This window comes from Balaenoptera physalus (genome assembly GCF_965194825.1).
Source record: "Balaenoptera physalus genome assembly, chromosome: 2".
NCBI classification, from domain to species: domain Eukaryota; kingdom Metazoa; phylum Chordata; class Mammalia; order Artiodactyla; family Balaenopteridae; genus Balaenoptera; species Balaenoptera physalus.
In genome coordinates this window covers 13,575,123-13,588,195 of record NC_138883.1, presented here as the reverse complement: position 1 = coordinate 13,588,195, position 13,073 = coordinate 13,575,123, and the positions used below count along the sequence as shown (strand labels likewise).

General features: G+C 48.1%; 1 protein-coding gene across 7 annotated transcripts in view; it reads right to left on the bottom strand.

The window, feature by feature from the left end:
- Window positions 1-13,073, bottom strand: part of TTC7B (tetratricopeptide repeat domain 7B) — a 240,025-nt gene that overhangs the window by 199,997 nt on the left and 26,955 nt on the right. For 6 of the 7 annotated variants that reach the window (XM_082451245.1, XM_082451243.1, XM_082451244.1 and 3 more), the window contains exon 3: window positions 12,603-12,771. In XM_082451245.1, coding sequence (XP_082307371.1) covers window positions 12,603-12,771 — 169 coding nt within the window. The remainder of the gene's footprint in view (window positions 1-12,602; window positions 12,772-13,073) is intronic. The other variant, XM_082451248.1, reaches the window with a different exon arrangement.

Below are 13,073 nucleotides of genomic sequence, written 5' to 3'. Positions count from 1 at the left end.
CTGTCAAAGGTACAGCCTAAGGCCGAGAGAGAAAAAAAAATACCCTGACCCCTCCCTCCTCTTGCTCCCTAATTTCCTGCCAGTGTTTTCTGTTGGCGGAGCCCAGGCACCCGGAAACAGCCTGCAAAAGTCAGGCCCCCTGAAATGCAGAACCCAAAGCCAGCTCACCTCCCCAACCGGTCTCCTTTCCCATAATCTTTAATTCCTTCTAATCTATTCTCCACTCTGTGCCAGAAAGATCCTTCTTGCTCATGAACTTAATTAAGTCATTCCTCCTGTTTAAAACCTGGCAGTGGCTGACAGTTTTCTAGCAGGAAAAAACAGGACTCATCCACCAAGCTGATTTTGTCAATCAAGTGCAAATATAGGAAGTGCTGTTTCCCTTGACTACGAGGACGTGTACTTGAGTTTACTCTGTAACATGGGGTGAGCTGCTATTCAAGGTATTGTTGTGGAAGAAAATAGAGACCATTCCTCGGTCATCTACCCTGAAAATGGGAACTGGCTAAAGATCATTCCTTTCTGACCACGATTGTTTGCCATGATCTGAGCCTCAGGGCTCCAATGAAAAGATGCCATGTAGAAGCAAGTGGAGAACAAGTAATGGCTTTAAAATCTATTAAAATAGAGTATCAAGAGATTGAATTAGTAATCCAAAAACTTCCTATGAAGAAGAGCCCAGGCTCAGATGGCTTACTGGTGAATTCTACCAAATGTTTAAAGAAGAATTAACACCAATCCTTCACAAACTCTTCCAAAAAGTAGAAGAGGAGGTAACACTTCACAACTCACTCTATGACACCAGTATTATCTTGATACCAAAACCAGACAAAGACATCCCAAGAAAACTGCACCATTATGAATACAGATGTAAAAATCCTCAACAAAATATTAGTGTAGCAAATCCAGCAACACATAAAAAGGATTATATACCATGACCAAGTGGGATTTGTTCCAGGAATGCAAAGTTGGCTTAACATATGAAAATCAGTCAATATAATACATCCTAATAGAAGAATAGGCACAAAAATTACACAGTTATTTCAACAGAAAAAGCATTTGACAAAATCTGACACCCTTTTAGGATCAAAAACACTCAACAAACTAGAAATACTTCTTCACCCTGATAGAGGCCATTTATGAAAAACCCACAGCTAACATAGTACTTAGTGGTGAAAGAGTGAAAGCTTTGCCCCTAAGACAAAGATCTCTGCCCTGGTCACTTCTATTCAACATTGTACTGGAGGTTCTGGCTAATGCAGTTTGGCAACAAAAAGAAATGAAAGGCATTCAGATTGGAAAGGAAGAAGTAAAACTATCCTATTTACAGATGACATGATATATATAGAAAACCCTAAAGAATCCATAAAAAATTATTAGAGCTTATAAATGAACACAGCAAGGTTATAGGATAAAAGATCAATATACAAAAGTCAGTTGCGTTTTCTATACACTAGCAATGAACATTCTGAAAATTAAATTAAGAAAACAATTCCACTTATGATAGCATACAAAAGAATAAAACTTAGCAATAAATTTAACAAAAGGAATGTAAGACTGGTACACCAAAAACTAGAAAACATTTCTGAAAGAAATTAAAGAAGACATCCCATGTTCGTAGATTGGAAGACTTAATATTGTTAAGATGGCAATACTCCCCAAATTGATCTACAGATTCAACATAATCCTTATCAAATTCCCAGCAGGCTTTTTTTTTTTTGGTACTAATTGACTATTTGATCCTAAAATTTATATGGAAATGTAAGGGACCCAGAAAAGCCAAAACAATCTTGGAAAGAAGAACAAAGTTGGAGGACTCACACTTCCCAATCTTAAAACTTACTACAAAGCTACAGTAATAAAGACAGGATAGTACTGGCATAAGGATAGACATACAGACCAATGTAATAGAATTGAGAGCCCAGAAATAAACCTTTACATTTATATTCAATTAAATTCAACAAAGACATCAAAACAATTCAATGGGGAAAAAACAGTCTTTCAACAAATGGTGCTGGAAAACCAGATAGCCACAGAAAAAAGAAAGAAGTTGGACCTCTACCTCACACTACATACAAAAATTAACTCAAAGTAGATCATAGACCTAAATGTAAGAGTTAAAACTATAAAACTCTTTTTAAATGTTAAAAAAAGATCTGTGACCATGATGAGGCAACAGTTTCTTAGATACAACACCAAAAGCACAAAAGAGAAAAAAATAAACTAAAATTAATCCAAATTTAAAACTTTTACATTTCAAAGGACACCATCAAGAAAGTAAAAAGACAACCCATAGAATGGGAGAATATATTTTAAAACCATATAGCTGTAAAGGGACTTGTATCTAGAATATAAAATGAACAATTATAACTCAATAATAAAAAGACAAACTACCCGATTTTAAAATGGGCACAAGATCTGCTTAGACATTTTTCCAAAAAAGATACACAAATGGCCAATAAGCACATGAAAAATTGTTCAACATCATTAGTCATTAGGGAAACAAGTTAAAAACCACAGTGAGATACCATTTCACACACACACTAGGATGACTGTGATCAAAAGAACAGAAAAGCGTTGACAAGGATGTGGAGAAACTGGAATCTTTCAGAATAATACAGCCGCTTTGTTAAATGGTCTGCAGTTCCCCGAAAAGTTAAACACAGAGTTATCAGGTGAGCCAGTAATTTCACTCCTAAGTATGTACCCAAGAGAAATGAACACATACATCCACCCCAAATCTGGTACACAAATGTTCAAGGCAGCATTACTGATAATAGCCAGAAAGTAGGAACAACCTCACGTCCGTCAACTGATGCGTGGATTAAGAAAATGTGCAAAATGTGGTACCTTCATACAATGGACTATTATTCAACCATAAAAAGGAATGATACATGCTGCAACATGTGAGAACCCTGGAAACATGCCAAGTGAAAGAAGCCAGACACAAAACATCACATGTTGCAACATTCCATTTATCTCAAATGTCTAGAATAGGCAAATCTCTAGAGAAAAAGTAGATTAGTGACTGGCTAGAGCTGGGGGGGTGGGCATTAATCAAATAACAGGAAGTGAGTGTTAATGAGTACTGATTTCTTTCTGGGGTGACGAAAATGTCCTAAAATTGACTGTGGTGATGGTTGCACAACTCGGAACCACTGAATTGTACACTTAAAAGGTTGTATTTAATGGGATGTAAATTATATCTCAATAAAGTTGTTTTTTTAAAAAGCTATAGAGCATACTTGTAATATGAAAAACTGAAACAACGCAGATGTTCCACAGGCAATTCGCTCAAACATATCCATAAGGCACACCACTGTGCAGCCCAGGTTGGCTCGAACCCTGGTCCCAAAAATACAACTGTAAAATTTGTTAACTAACTCAAGCGGCAGTAGGGTGGCTGGTTTTATTTTTTGCTTTATATTTTTCTTTATTTTCCAAATAGCCTATACTCAACATACAAGTGAAGAATAAATGTTTAGAGGCTTCCCTGGTGGCGCAGTGGTTAAGAATCCGCCTGCCAATGCAGGGGACACGGGTCCGGGAAGATCCCACATGCGGCGGAGCAACTAAGCCCGTGCGCCACAGCTACTGAGCCTGTGCTCTAGAGCCTGCGAGCCAGAACTACTGAGACCGCGTGCCACAACTACTGAAGCCCGCGCGCCTAGAGCGTGTGCTCTGCAACAGGAGAAGCCACCACAGTGAGAAGCCCACGCACCGCAACGAAGAGTAGCCCTCGCTCGCTGCAACTAGAGAAAGCCCATGCGCAGCAACAAAGACCCAACACAGCCAAAAATAAAACAAATTTAAAAAAAATTTTTTTAAATAAAAAAATGTTCACTTTTAGATCAAAGGTCAGAATGAGAGGCGGCTGGTCCCACATAGTGCAGATAGGAAAGCACACAGGCACAGCCGTTCTGCAGCACAGTCTGGAAATACTTCTCTTCTGACCCAGAAACTCCACCTCTGGAAACCTCTCCTAGGGAAATCATTAAGAACAAGCACAAAGACCAGGCTGAGAGGGCATTCATCACAGCCTTATATGTAACAGAGAAAAGCTGAAAACAACATACATAGCCCAAAATAGAGGCTTTTTAGTTAAATATATTATAGCTTATCCATGCAATGAAATGCTGTACAGCTGCTAAAATGTTGCAGAAATGTATCTGTTGTTGCAGAAAGTGACAGCAGGTCACAAAGCAGTATATGTGATATAATCTCATTTTATTAAAAAAAAAGCCACACGCATGATAAGTATAGAGAAGATCTAGAAGGAAACACGCTAAGATGTTAACAGAGGTTGGCTTTGGGTAGACAGGGTGATGGATATTTTTATGTTCTTTTGACTGGTCTGTATTTCTTATTTTTATATAATGCACATGTATCTTGTCTGTATTAAGAAGAATAATAAAGGGAAATTATGGGGGAAGAGGCAAGAGGGCAACCCAGGACAGCTAGAAGCACCACCAGCTGCCCAAGCAAAGGAGCATGATAGGCGGGGCCATGGGGAGGGTTGAGACCATCACAGCCACTGCTGCTCCCAATCTCAGGATACCTGAGGTCAAGACTACACAAGCTCCCTTTTGCTGACCTCAGATTTATATATTTAAAAGCATTTTCCCATTTTGCCTTCTTCATTCTTCTCAGTATTCTTGTATCATTATCTCCATTGTGTAGATAAGAAAAGCGAGACTTAGATTAACTTACTTAAGAATCACAGAATAGCATCAAGGGTTAGCAGGTTATCTGACACCAGAATTCCATCAATGACATCCCTACTCCAACTGAAAGGCAGCTCAGGAAAGCAGAAATAGTATGGATTCTGGAGTCCACAGGCCTTGATTTGAATCCCACCTCACCTCTGAAATTCAGGCTTTCAACCCCTCCGCAGGGAATGATCATCCTTACGGCACAGGATTGTTCTCGGGGCAAAGTGCAAGCATGCAGGTAAATCTGAAAGCGGCATGCCTGGCTCCTGGGAGGGCTCCACAAATGCTAATCCAACAGGAACCCCAACCTCTCAGGGCAGCCGAACCCTGAGGCGGCTGTGTCTGTGCGAAAGATCTCCAGATATGCGAATACTGCTGGACTTCGTGCAGCTTCCACTGCCTGGCCCTGGCCCTATCCCCGAGGCCAGAACAGTCAAGTCCCTCTTCCCCTAAGAGCCCTCCACGCAGGCGAGGTCGGCTCCTCCATCCTTGGAGACTGCCTGATGTGGTCTGGTCCCAAGGCCGTCTCCAATCCACAGTGACTCTGTCACAGAGCAGCCACCTGGCTCCTCCTCAATTGTCCCTTTTCCTTTTCCCCTGCAGGGATCGCCTCCAAGGAGAGAGGGCATAAAGAACCCCAGCCTCTTTGACAAGAAGGCTCCTACTCAGAGGAGCCACTGCTGTGTCATCTGTCATGGACATCTGCCCTCCCTCTCATTCCCCTGAAGGGCCCGCCCTCTTCGTCACAGCCTTCATGCAGGTCCTGGGCCAGTTACAGGGCATGTCGCTGGCCACCGTAACGACATTGAGGATGGGAACGTGACCCAGGCAGGGTCAACAAGACCCAGTGAGAATCTGGCTGAGGTTCCTAAGACTTACGCCTAAGAGACTCAGAGTCTGGAGCTTGAGATGGGAAGCAACACAGGGTAAGATGTGCTGGGAAAAGAAGAGAAAGCGTCCATGCCTTTGAGCCCTGAATCCAGCTGCCCCCGAAGGCAGATTGAGTTGGGTTTTCTTTCACCTACAACTGAAAGGCCCTAACCCACAGATCTCAGCAGAACTTCAAAATGCGTCTTCGGCGTGGGTTTACCCGCTGCACGCGCTCAAGGCAGGGGCTCTGGCCTTGCGGGATGGAGCCTGAGTCGCTGACTTGGACCGGCACGTCTGCCTCCATCCTCTCGGTGAGCACAGCATACGCGTTCACTACATCTGCTGAGCAGCTGGGTCGGGCTGGGCAGAGCAGGCGACATGGACACCCTGCCACCGGTCCAGCCCCTCCCCTCTCCCACCGTGTCCCAGCAGCTGTCGTGTCTCTCTCCCGGCACTCTCTCCCACCGAGCACACAAGCGACCTGAGAGCCTCTCTGCCACCCAGTGTCTCCGTGAGCTGGCTCAAGAGGCAAGCCCTGGTCACCACGCCTGCGCCTGAAGCTGTCAGCTGAGCATAGGCGCCAACTGTCCGGAAGACGTCAACCCACGGCCCGGAGAGGGCAGGGGCCCTAGTGTGCGAGGGGACCAGCACTGACTTCCGCCCAGATGCCTCTGGCACTGGTGGAGCATGGCCAGCCTGGACCCAACCCACCACACGCAGGCTCCCCTGGGAGCAGCAAACGAACATCCCTGAGGATGGAGCCCCCATCAGGGCCCCCAGGCGAAAGCCCCCAACAAACATGTCTCCACTTTCCCAGGGGAATCTAGGCTGCTCCTAACAGACAATATTCCAGGAAGAAAAATGAGGCAGAAAGGTAAACCACCTTCTAGGAAACTCATTCCTCAAGTCACCTCATCGGGAGTCTGGCCTCACCTTGACCCAGAGGGCTGTTACAATTAGCCCCCAAGGAGAAAGAGCAGACACACCCTTCTCCTCCCGTCTCCTACATTTCATGGGTGGGGGGCGGGGAACCCTGGTTAAAGATATTTGTTTCCTCTGTGGTCGCAACATGTGACAGCCTTCTTGGGAGCACGACAGTACTCAAGTCGTAGCTACCCACCGCCTGAAGAATTTCCAGCTCAATTTCTTTCAGGCCTTTTTCGATACCACCCAGCGGCCCAGGACTGAGCAAAGTGTGGTGGAGAAGCCCGTGAGCAACACCTAATAAAAGCCCCTCAATGATGAACCGTGTCCCTTGTGCTGATTTGCCTGAATTTTGCTCTGGTAGGAGGCCCATGGAAGACAGCGAGCAATTCCCAGGGGCCTCTTCCCAAAACGTTTTGTCAGTGAATGTTTCAAGTCTCTGTCCTCTGGCCTAATGACTGATTACTGCAAGCTGAGGTCCGTGGGTGTGAGAAGACACTGGTTGTCAAGCTGGGGAGGGCAAGGCTGAGATCCACACCTTTTCTGGAGATGGGTTCTATGTTTGAAGACCAGTGCTTACAAGCTTAAGGGAACAGGCAGCACTTCTGAAAGCCCCTGAGAGCTCCCTCGCCCCTCGGCGCTGCCCACGGAGAGGCGGGCACCTTAGTTCCTTCTTGGCACCATGCCCCAAGACCCGATGCTCAGAGCACACAGTGGGCAGACCGAAGAGGGCTCTGGGGCCAGTCTCACATGAGGAAGGAAGTAACACATCCAAGGGGAGGCCATTATATGATTCCGTTACCACATTCCCGCTGCTGTTCTCATCACACCCGCCCTTCTGCGAAGTGAGAGGCCCACGAGGTCTGCAGACTCTAGGGAAGGGGAGACCTCTGGCCAGGGAGTGAAGTCCAGTCAGCAGAGACGAGCCCTCCTCCCTGAAGCCCAGCAGAGCTGGTTTCTCCTCCTCCGCTATCTCCTCTCTTATCAGCCAATGTATTTAGCATGTTCCTTATGAAGACAACTATCTGGGAATTGTGTGAATTGTTCTTGCCTCTTAAAGGAACGCTACTTGAATCAACTGATCCATCCCAACGTGAATGGCCTTTTGTGATAAAACCATGAATGTGGGTCCAACTCTAAAGACCTCTAACCTTCCGGGCCAGCCCGGGGCAAGACTGGTGACGTGCAGGACGAACTTTGTCTCTGGACCTACCCTCAAGCAGTCCCGTTAGGGTACCCACTCCACCTGCCCCTGACCACTGGGTACTCCCCATCCTCCAGCACCAACAGCCTTTCCTCCCTGAGCCTCCAATCTCTGCTTGCTCTCCCACAGCCTGAGCCAAGCCCTCTGTCACACAAAGCAGATATACTAGGGCAACTCTCCCCTCTCCCCATAGCTGGCTGGGGCTTCTGAAGAGGTCTATCCATTTGGGTTCAAGCTCCAGGGATACATAAGAACAAAAATAGCTAACCTTTGTTGATCTGCCAGGCACTGTGCTAAGTGCTTTACATGTGTTCACTTCTTCCCTACAACAATGCTATAAAGTAGATACTATTATTATCTCTATTTTATAGATGAAAAAATGGAGCCCCAGTGAGGTGAAAGTAATTTGCACAAGATCCTATAGCTAGTAAGTGACAAAGCTAGAGATCAAACCTGGAAGTCTGGCTCCAAAACCCCAAGCTCTGAGCCAGTGTGTCAGAGGAGCAATTTCAAACCCAGGAACAAAGGAGGAATAAAGAAAGTGGAGGAGGCCCCACAAAGCTCCCAACACTATACCGCCTTCTCCACCTGGGCAGACGTCATGCAGCTTGACAGGAACGTTTCCTACCAAGAAACACCTCCACGTCCGGGCCCTGCCTCCAGTTCATTCTGTGTCACTGGGCAAGTCCCTTACCTTCTCTGGCATAGTCTCCCCCGCTGGAAAATAAGACGTTTGTATGAGTGATGGTTGTGAAGGCTCTGTTTATATTTTGGAGTCAGTCCTTCTCTGCTTTGGTACCATGCAATCTGGAAAGGAAGTTTAATACCACGCTGCTGTTTCCAGGTTCGTAATTTCCCTCCTCGTGGGCACCAATCCCAAGCCTCAGGTCCTACGCATTCCCTTTCATTCACCTGAGCACAGGCTACTTTCTTCTCCCTGCATCCTCCAACAGGTCCCACCTGGGTCCGAGACCAAGCTCTGATGGACATGTCTAATGAGAGGCTTACATGTCCCCCCAGTCTCCTCTTTTTCCCAAGTGCCTGGTGGCGATGGCCCTATAGTAACTTCTCACCAGTGGACTGTCAGCACAGCTGATGTGTGTTACTTCCGCTCACCCCAGACATCTCTCTCCTCTCCCCTTTCCACAAGCTGCGGCACGCCAGCCACCCAGCTTCAGTCATCCATCACACAGATGAGGACTGCGCCCTGGCAGACGGGGGAGCGACAGCAACCTCGCAGAACACAGCTGCCCACCCACCGTGACCAGGTGGGCCATCGCAGGACTGCCACAGGCCTTCCCTCAAATTGGAACCAATGCATTCGTGGTCCCTCTGTTACAACAGGGAACATGCCAAGGCTATTTATAAAGGCCATCTCTAGGAAGGCAAGCCACTTACAGCTCCCACTGTCCTAGCTGCAGAAAGTTAGCCGATGTCCAGCAGATCGAAGTCCCAAAATAGACAGTGACCATGTGTTCACTGTTCCCAAGCCTCCCCATTTGGGAAAAGAACATCTGTGGCCATTCGGTGTCCTGGAGATTTCACGTGATATCTCAATCTGTACTCAGAGCAAAGATTTCTACTCACTTGATTAACCCAGTTCTACCAGAAGCTAAAGAGTTTCTCCAGGTCTTCTATTCTCATTCTCTGTTTCTCTACTTAGTTTTAAGACATAGGAGGAAGGCGCTGGGGGAATGCGGGGTGTGGGGGAGTTGAGATCCATTTAGAGGCTCTCTGATAATGGAAATGAACTGAAATGTATAACCTTTGGGGAAGGGATCCATGCCAGCCTCTGTCATGGTGTGATGTCAACATGCTCTTACAGGTATACCCCATAACTGGCAGCGAGTAAGTCTGAATTATCGAAATATGCTCAGTATGTTACCTCTGGGCAAAGAAAATGCACCTGACCATGACAGCTAGAAGCAAAGGCACCCAGAATCACCTGAATTACACGATGGGCAGCTTGGTAGAAATCTGAGCAAGGGAACTTCTACAAATTTCAATCAGTAATTGAGCACCAATTAGGCACCAGACACCGTGCTAGTTTCTGAGGATGGCAAACAAACAAAACAGTTCCTCCTTGAGTGGAACTCACAGACTGGCTGGAGTGTCTGATCGCAGTACAACTGGTCCTAATATGACGTTTGAGTAGTTCTAACCTACTGGGCTGTGATACTATCAAATGCGATGGCCTCTGAATGGGTGAGCCCCGGAGGGTGTCAGAGAAGACAGGACACGTGAGCTTAAGGGCCAGAACTTACAGCAAGGGACCTGGGCAAGGAGTTAAGGGAGAAGAACGTGAGAGGTGGGGCTGAGAGGAGGGGTATGGATACAAATCTAGGGTGTTCTCTAGTGACCTGAATGTTTTCTACCTGCGGAAACCTTACCTGCCCTGAGTGCATTCCCATCCACGTGCCAACAGAGCAGAGTAATTAAGAACGTGGGCTTTGGAGCTGAACACTCTTCAGACTGAGTCCCCCTCCCGCCACTCAGTAGGAGAGCATGGGCTCTGGAACCAGCCACTGAGGCTGAGTCCTGGCTCTACCACTTCCCAGCTGTAGGGCCCCGGATGGCATATCTAACATCCCTGTGCCTCGGTTTTCTCATCTGTAAAATGGAGAAAATAATAGTGTCTACCTCATAGGGTGATGGTGAAGCTTGGCTGAGATACCCAAATGAGGGCCACAGTGCCTGGCACACAGTAGGCACCATATCATTCCGAGTAACCTCACCCAGTCTCATTTCCTTTGTCTGTAAATTAGGGGTTTGGAGAATTAAAGAGACAATAAAACCCTAACGTGGTGTTGGCCCATAGGAGGTTCTCACAACTGAATGACGTTGGCTTCTGATTCCCAACAAGCCGAGGCTGTATTACCTGGCCAGGGGAATCTGCTCCCGGCCATGGCTGCAAGAGCAGACGTGGGAGTTCATGGACATTGACTCTGGCTGAGACACTGGGTCGAGTCAGACCTCAGGGGACCATGGAAAAGTTGAGATGACCTGTGAAAGTGTGCAGGTCAACTCCCCGGCCGACAGCAGCATACAGGTGGCACAGGGGAGGGGCATGGGCTGGTGCATGCCCATCCAAGGTGCACCTGGGCTTTGCTCCAGCCCAGTCTTACTCTGGTGAAGTGAGGGGACAGCTCTTCCCTTCTCCCATGAGCCAGCCAGCATATCCCAAGAGCCAAATGCCTCAGCCCCATGGCTGGGGCCCACTGCTCATCACACACCACCCAGGGCCAGACTCGGGGACCAAGCCTCCCGTCCCCCTTGCCCACTTTGCACGGCAGCCGTGAGACTAAGCTGGTGGTGCCACCTGCAGACAGTCTGGCCCACCAGGCCGTCTCAGAGCCCAAATCAAGACCTGAGCTCTTGGTGCTAATCAGGTCTTAGAGCCATGCTCCTCCCCCAAAGGACAAACCAACTCCTGGCTACAAGCCAGGAGGCCCCAGGTCAATCAGGTGACTGGAAACTGCCAGATGAAGCCTTGCTCTTGCTGCACAATATTGTTCCTGGCCCCAAATCTCTCTCTCTCACACACACACGCACACACACACACACACACAGCTCCCATAAGCCTAAGGCATGTGAGGTGCTGGGTGAACACCAGCGAGAAAAGAGGCCAGCTGTGTGGCACAGACCTCAGACAGATGCACGTCCAGGCCCAGGCCCTCAGAAGCCCTGATGTGCCCATTAAACCACCAGAGTGGCCTGTCAGAGTGACAGCATCCTTTCCCAGCCCACAGGGACACTGAGAAGATTAATTAGAGGAACCTAAAAGTGCTTGAGCAAGGTTCCCCAGGGAACTGGGTGAACATGTCACCCCTGTCACAAGGCTCTTTAAGTGTGCCTTGGCTGGGTCTTTGTTCAACATTGCATAGGATAACCAAGGCAGACAGCCGGCTGCATACAAGTGGCCAGCTCAGTGCTGTTCTAGAGGGTCAACCCACCCAGGGCCCGGGCCTCTGTGTGGCCACAGTCAGCCACATTGCATGGTTTGGATGGTAGGTGGCAGGAAGGAGAGGAGCTGCTTTCAGAGGGTCTCCTTCTTACTGAGGCCTTTATAAATCTACTTCAAAGTGTCCCTCCTCCTCCAGGAAGCCTTCCTGGCCCTGCTGGCCTACAGTGACCTCTCCTGCCTCTGAAAAGCTGTTACTGGGCCTGGCTTTTTCCATTTGCTGTTTTGTTTGGGGCTGACATTTAAAAATATCATTTAGTAAGTGCTTTAACATACATTATGTGGCTTAATCCTCATAACTCTATGAAGTGGATGTGATTACACTCATTTCATAGATGAGGAAGTAGAAACTTGGAAAGGTCAAATAATGTGTGTGTCCTGGCTTTCTGTCATTTTTTTCCCGTGGGACTGCACTCCCTCACATTAGATCACAAACTCCTCTGTGGCAACCAGGGCAACATTTCCCCTTTCTATCCCCTGAGTCCCTAGGCCCCCAGGTAAACACTGCATGGCTGGCTGTTTCAGTGACCACTGAGCCTTAATTAAGCCAGAGGTGGCACTGATGAATAAAAATGAGAGCAGCCGCATGGCCAACTGGCCATATGTAAGGATCCCTGTATATACACTGTGCGGCATCTTAATTACCAAGAACGGTCCCTGCTTAAGCTGCACATTAATCATCAGGAAACTTTACTGCAAGTTGTTCCTTCGGGGATAACTGAGGAGCCGCAGCTCTAAGGAAACGCCGTGTCGCTGGGCTTAAAATGATCCAGTGCCTGTGGTGGGGCGACCCCAGGGGCCTCGCCGGGAGCTGCCGGGGTTAAGCCCAGCCAAGGGCACAGGGGTCAAAGCGCAGGATCCGGGGAGGCCCTGCAGCTCCACACAGCGCGACCCGGGGCACGGCCCCCAGGAGAGCAGGCGTGGGCCTCACCTTTGGTGGCGTAGGCGTCCGCGGCCATCCGCAACCTGTAAGGGGGCACGCCCGTCAGCGGCCAGTCTTCCAGGCCCACCCGGGCATAAATGTTGAGAGCGGCTTCATAGTCTCCTTCAACATAATCCAACTTGGCCATGATCAGATTGGACTCTTGCAGGAATTCTGACTAGAAGGAAAAGGAGAGAGAAAAACATTTTCCTACGATATGCTGTGTGATGCTCCCACGGGGCCCCGCGGCTCTCCACACCAAGACGGGCGTGGGAGCCTTCCTGGCGGTACTGCTCACGGGGGCCCCAGAGCGGAAACAGCCCATGTGGCCAGCAGCTGATGAGGGCGGAGGCAAAATGTGGTCTCGCCGTCCCCCGGAATATTACTCAGCCATCATCAGGAACGAGGCACTGACCCCTGGGACCACATGGGTGAAGCTCAAGAACATGACGCTGAGTGAAAAAGTGACATATATGTCGC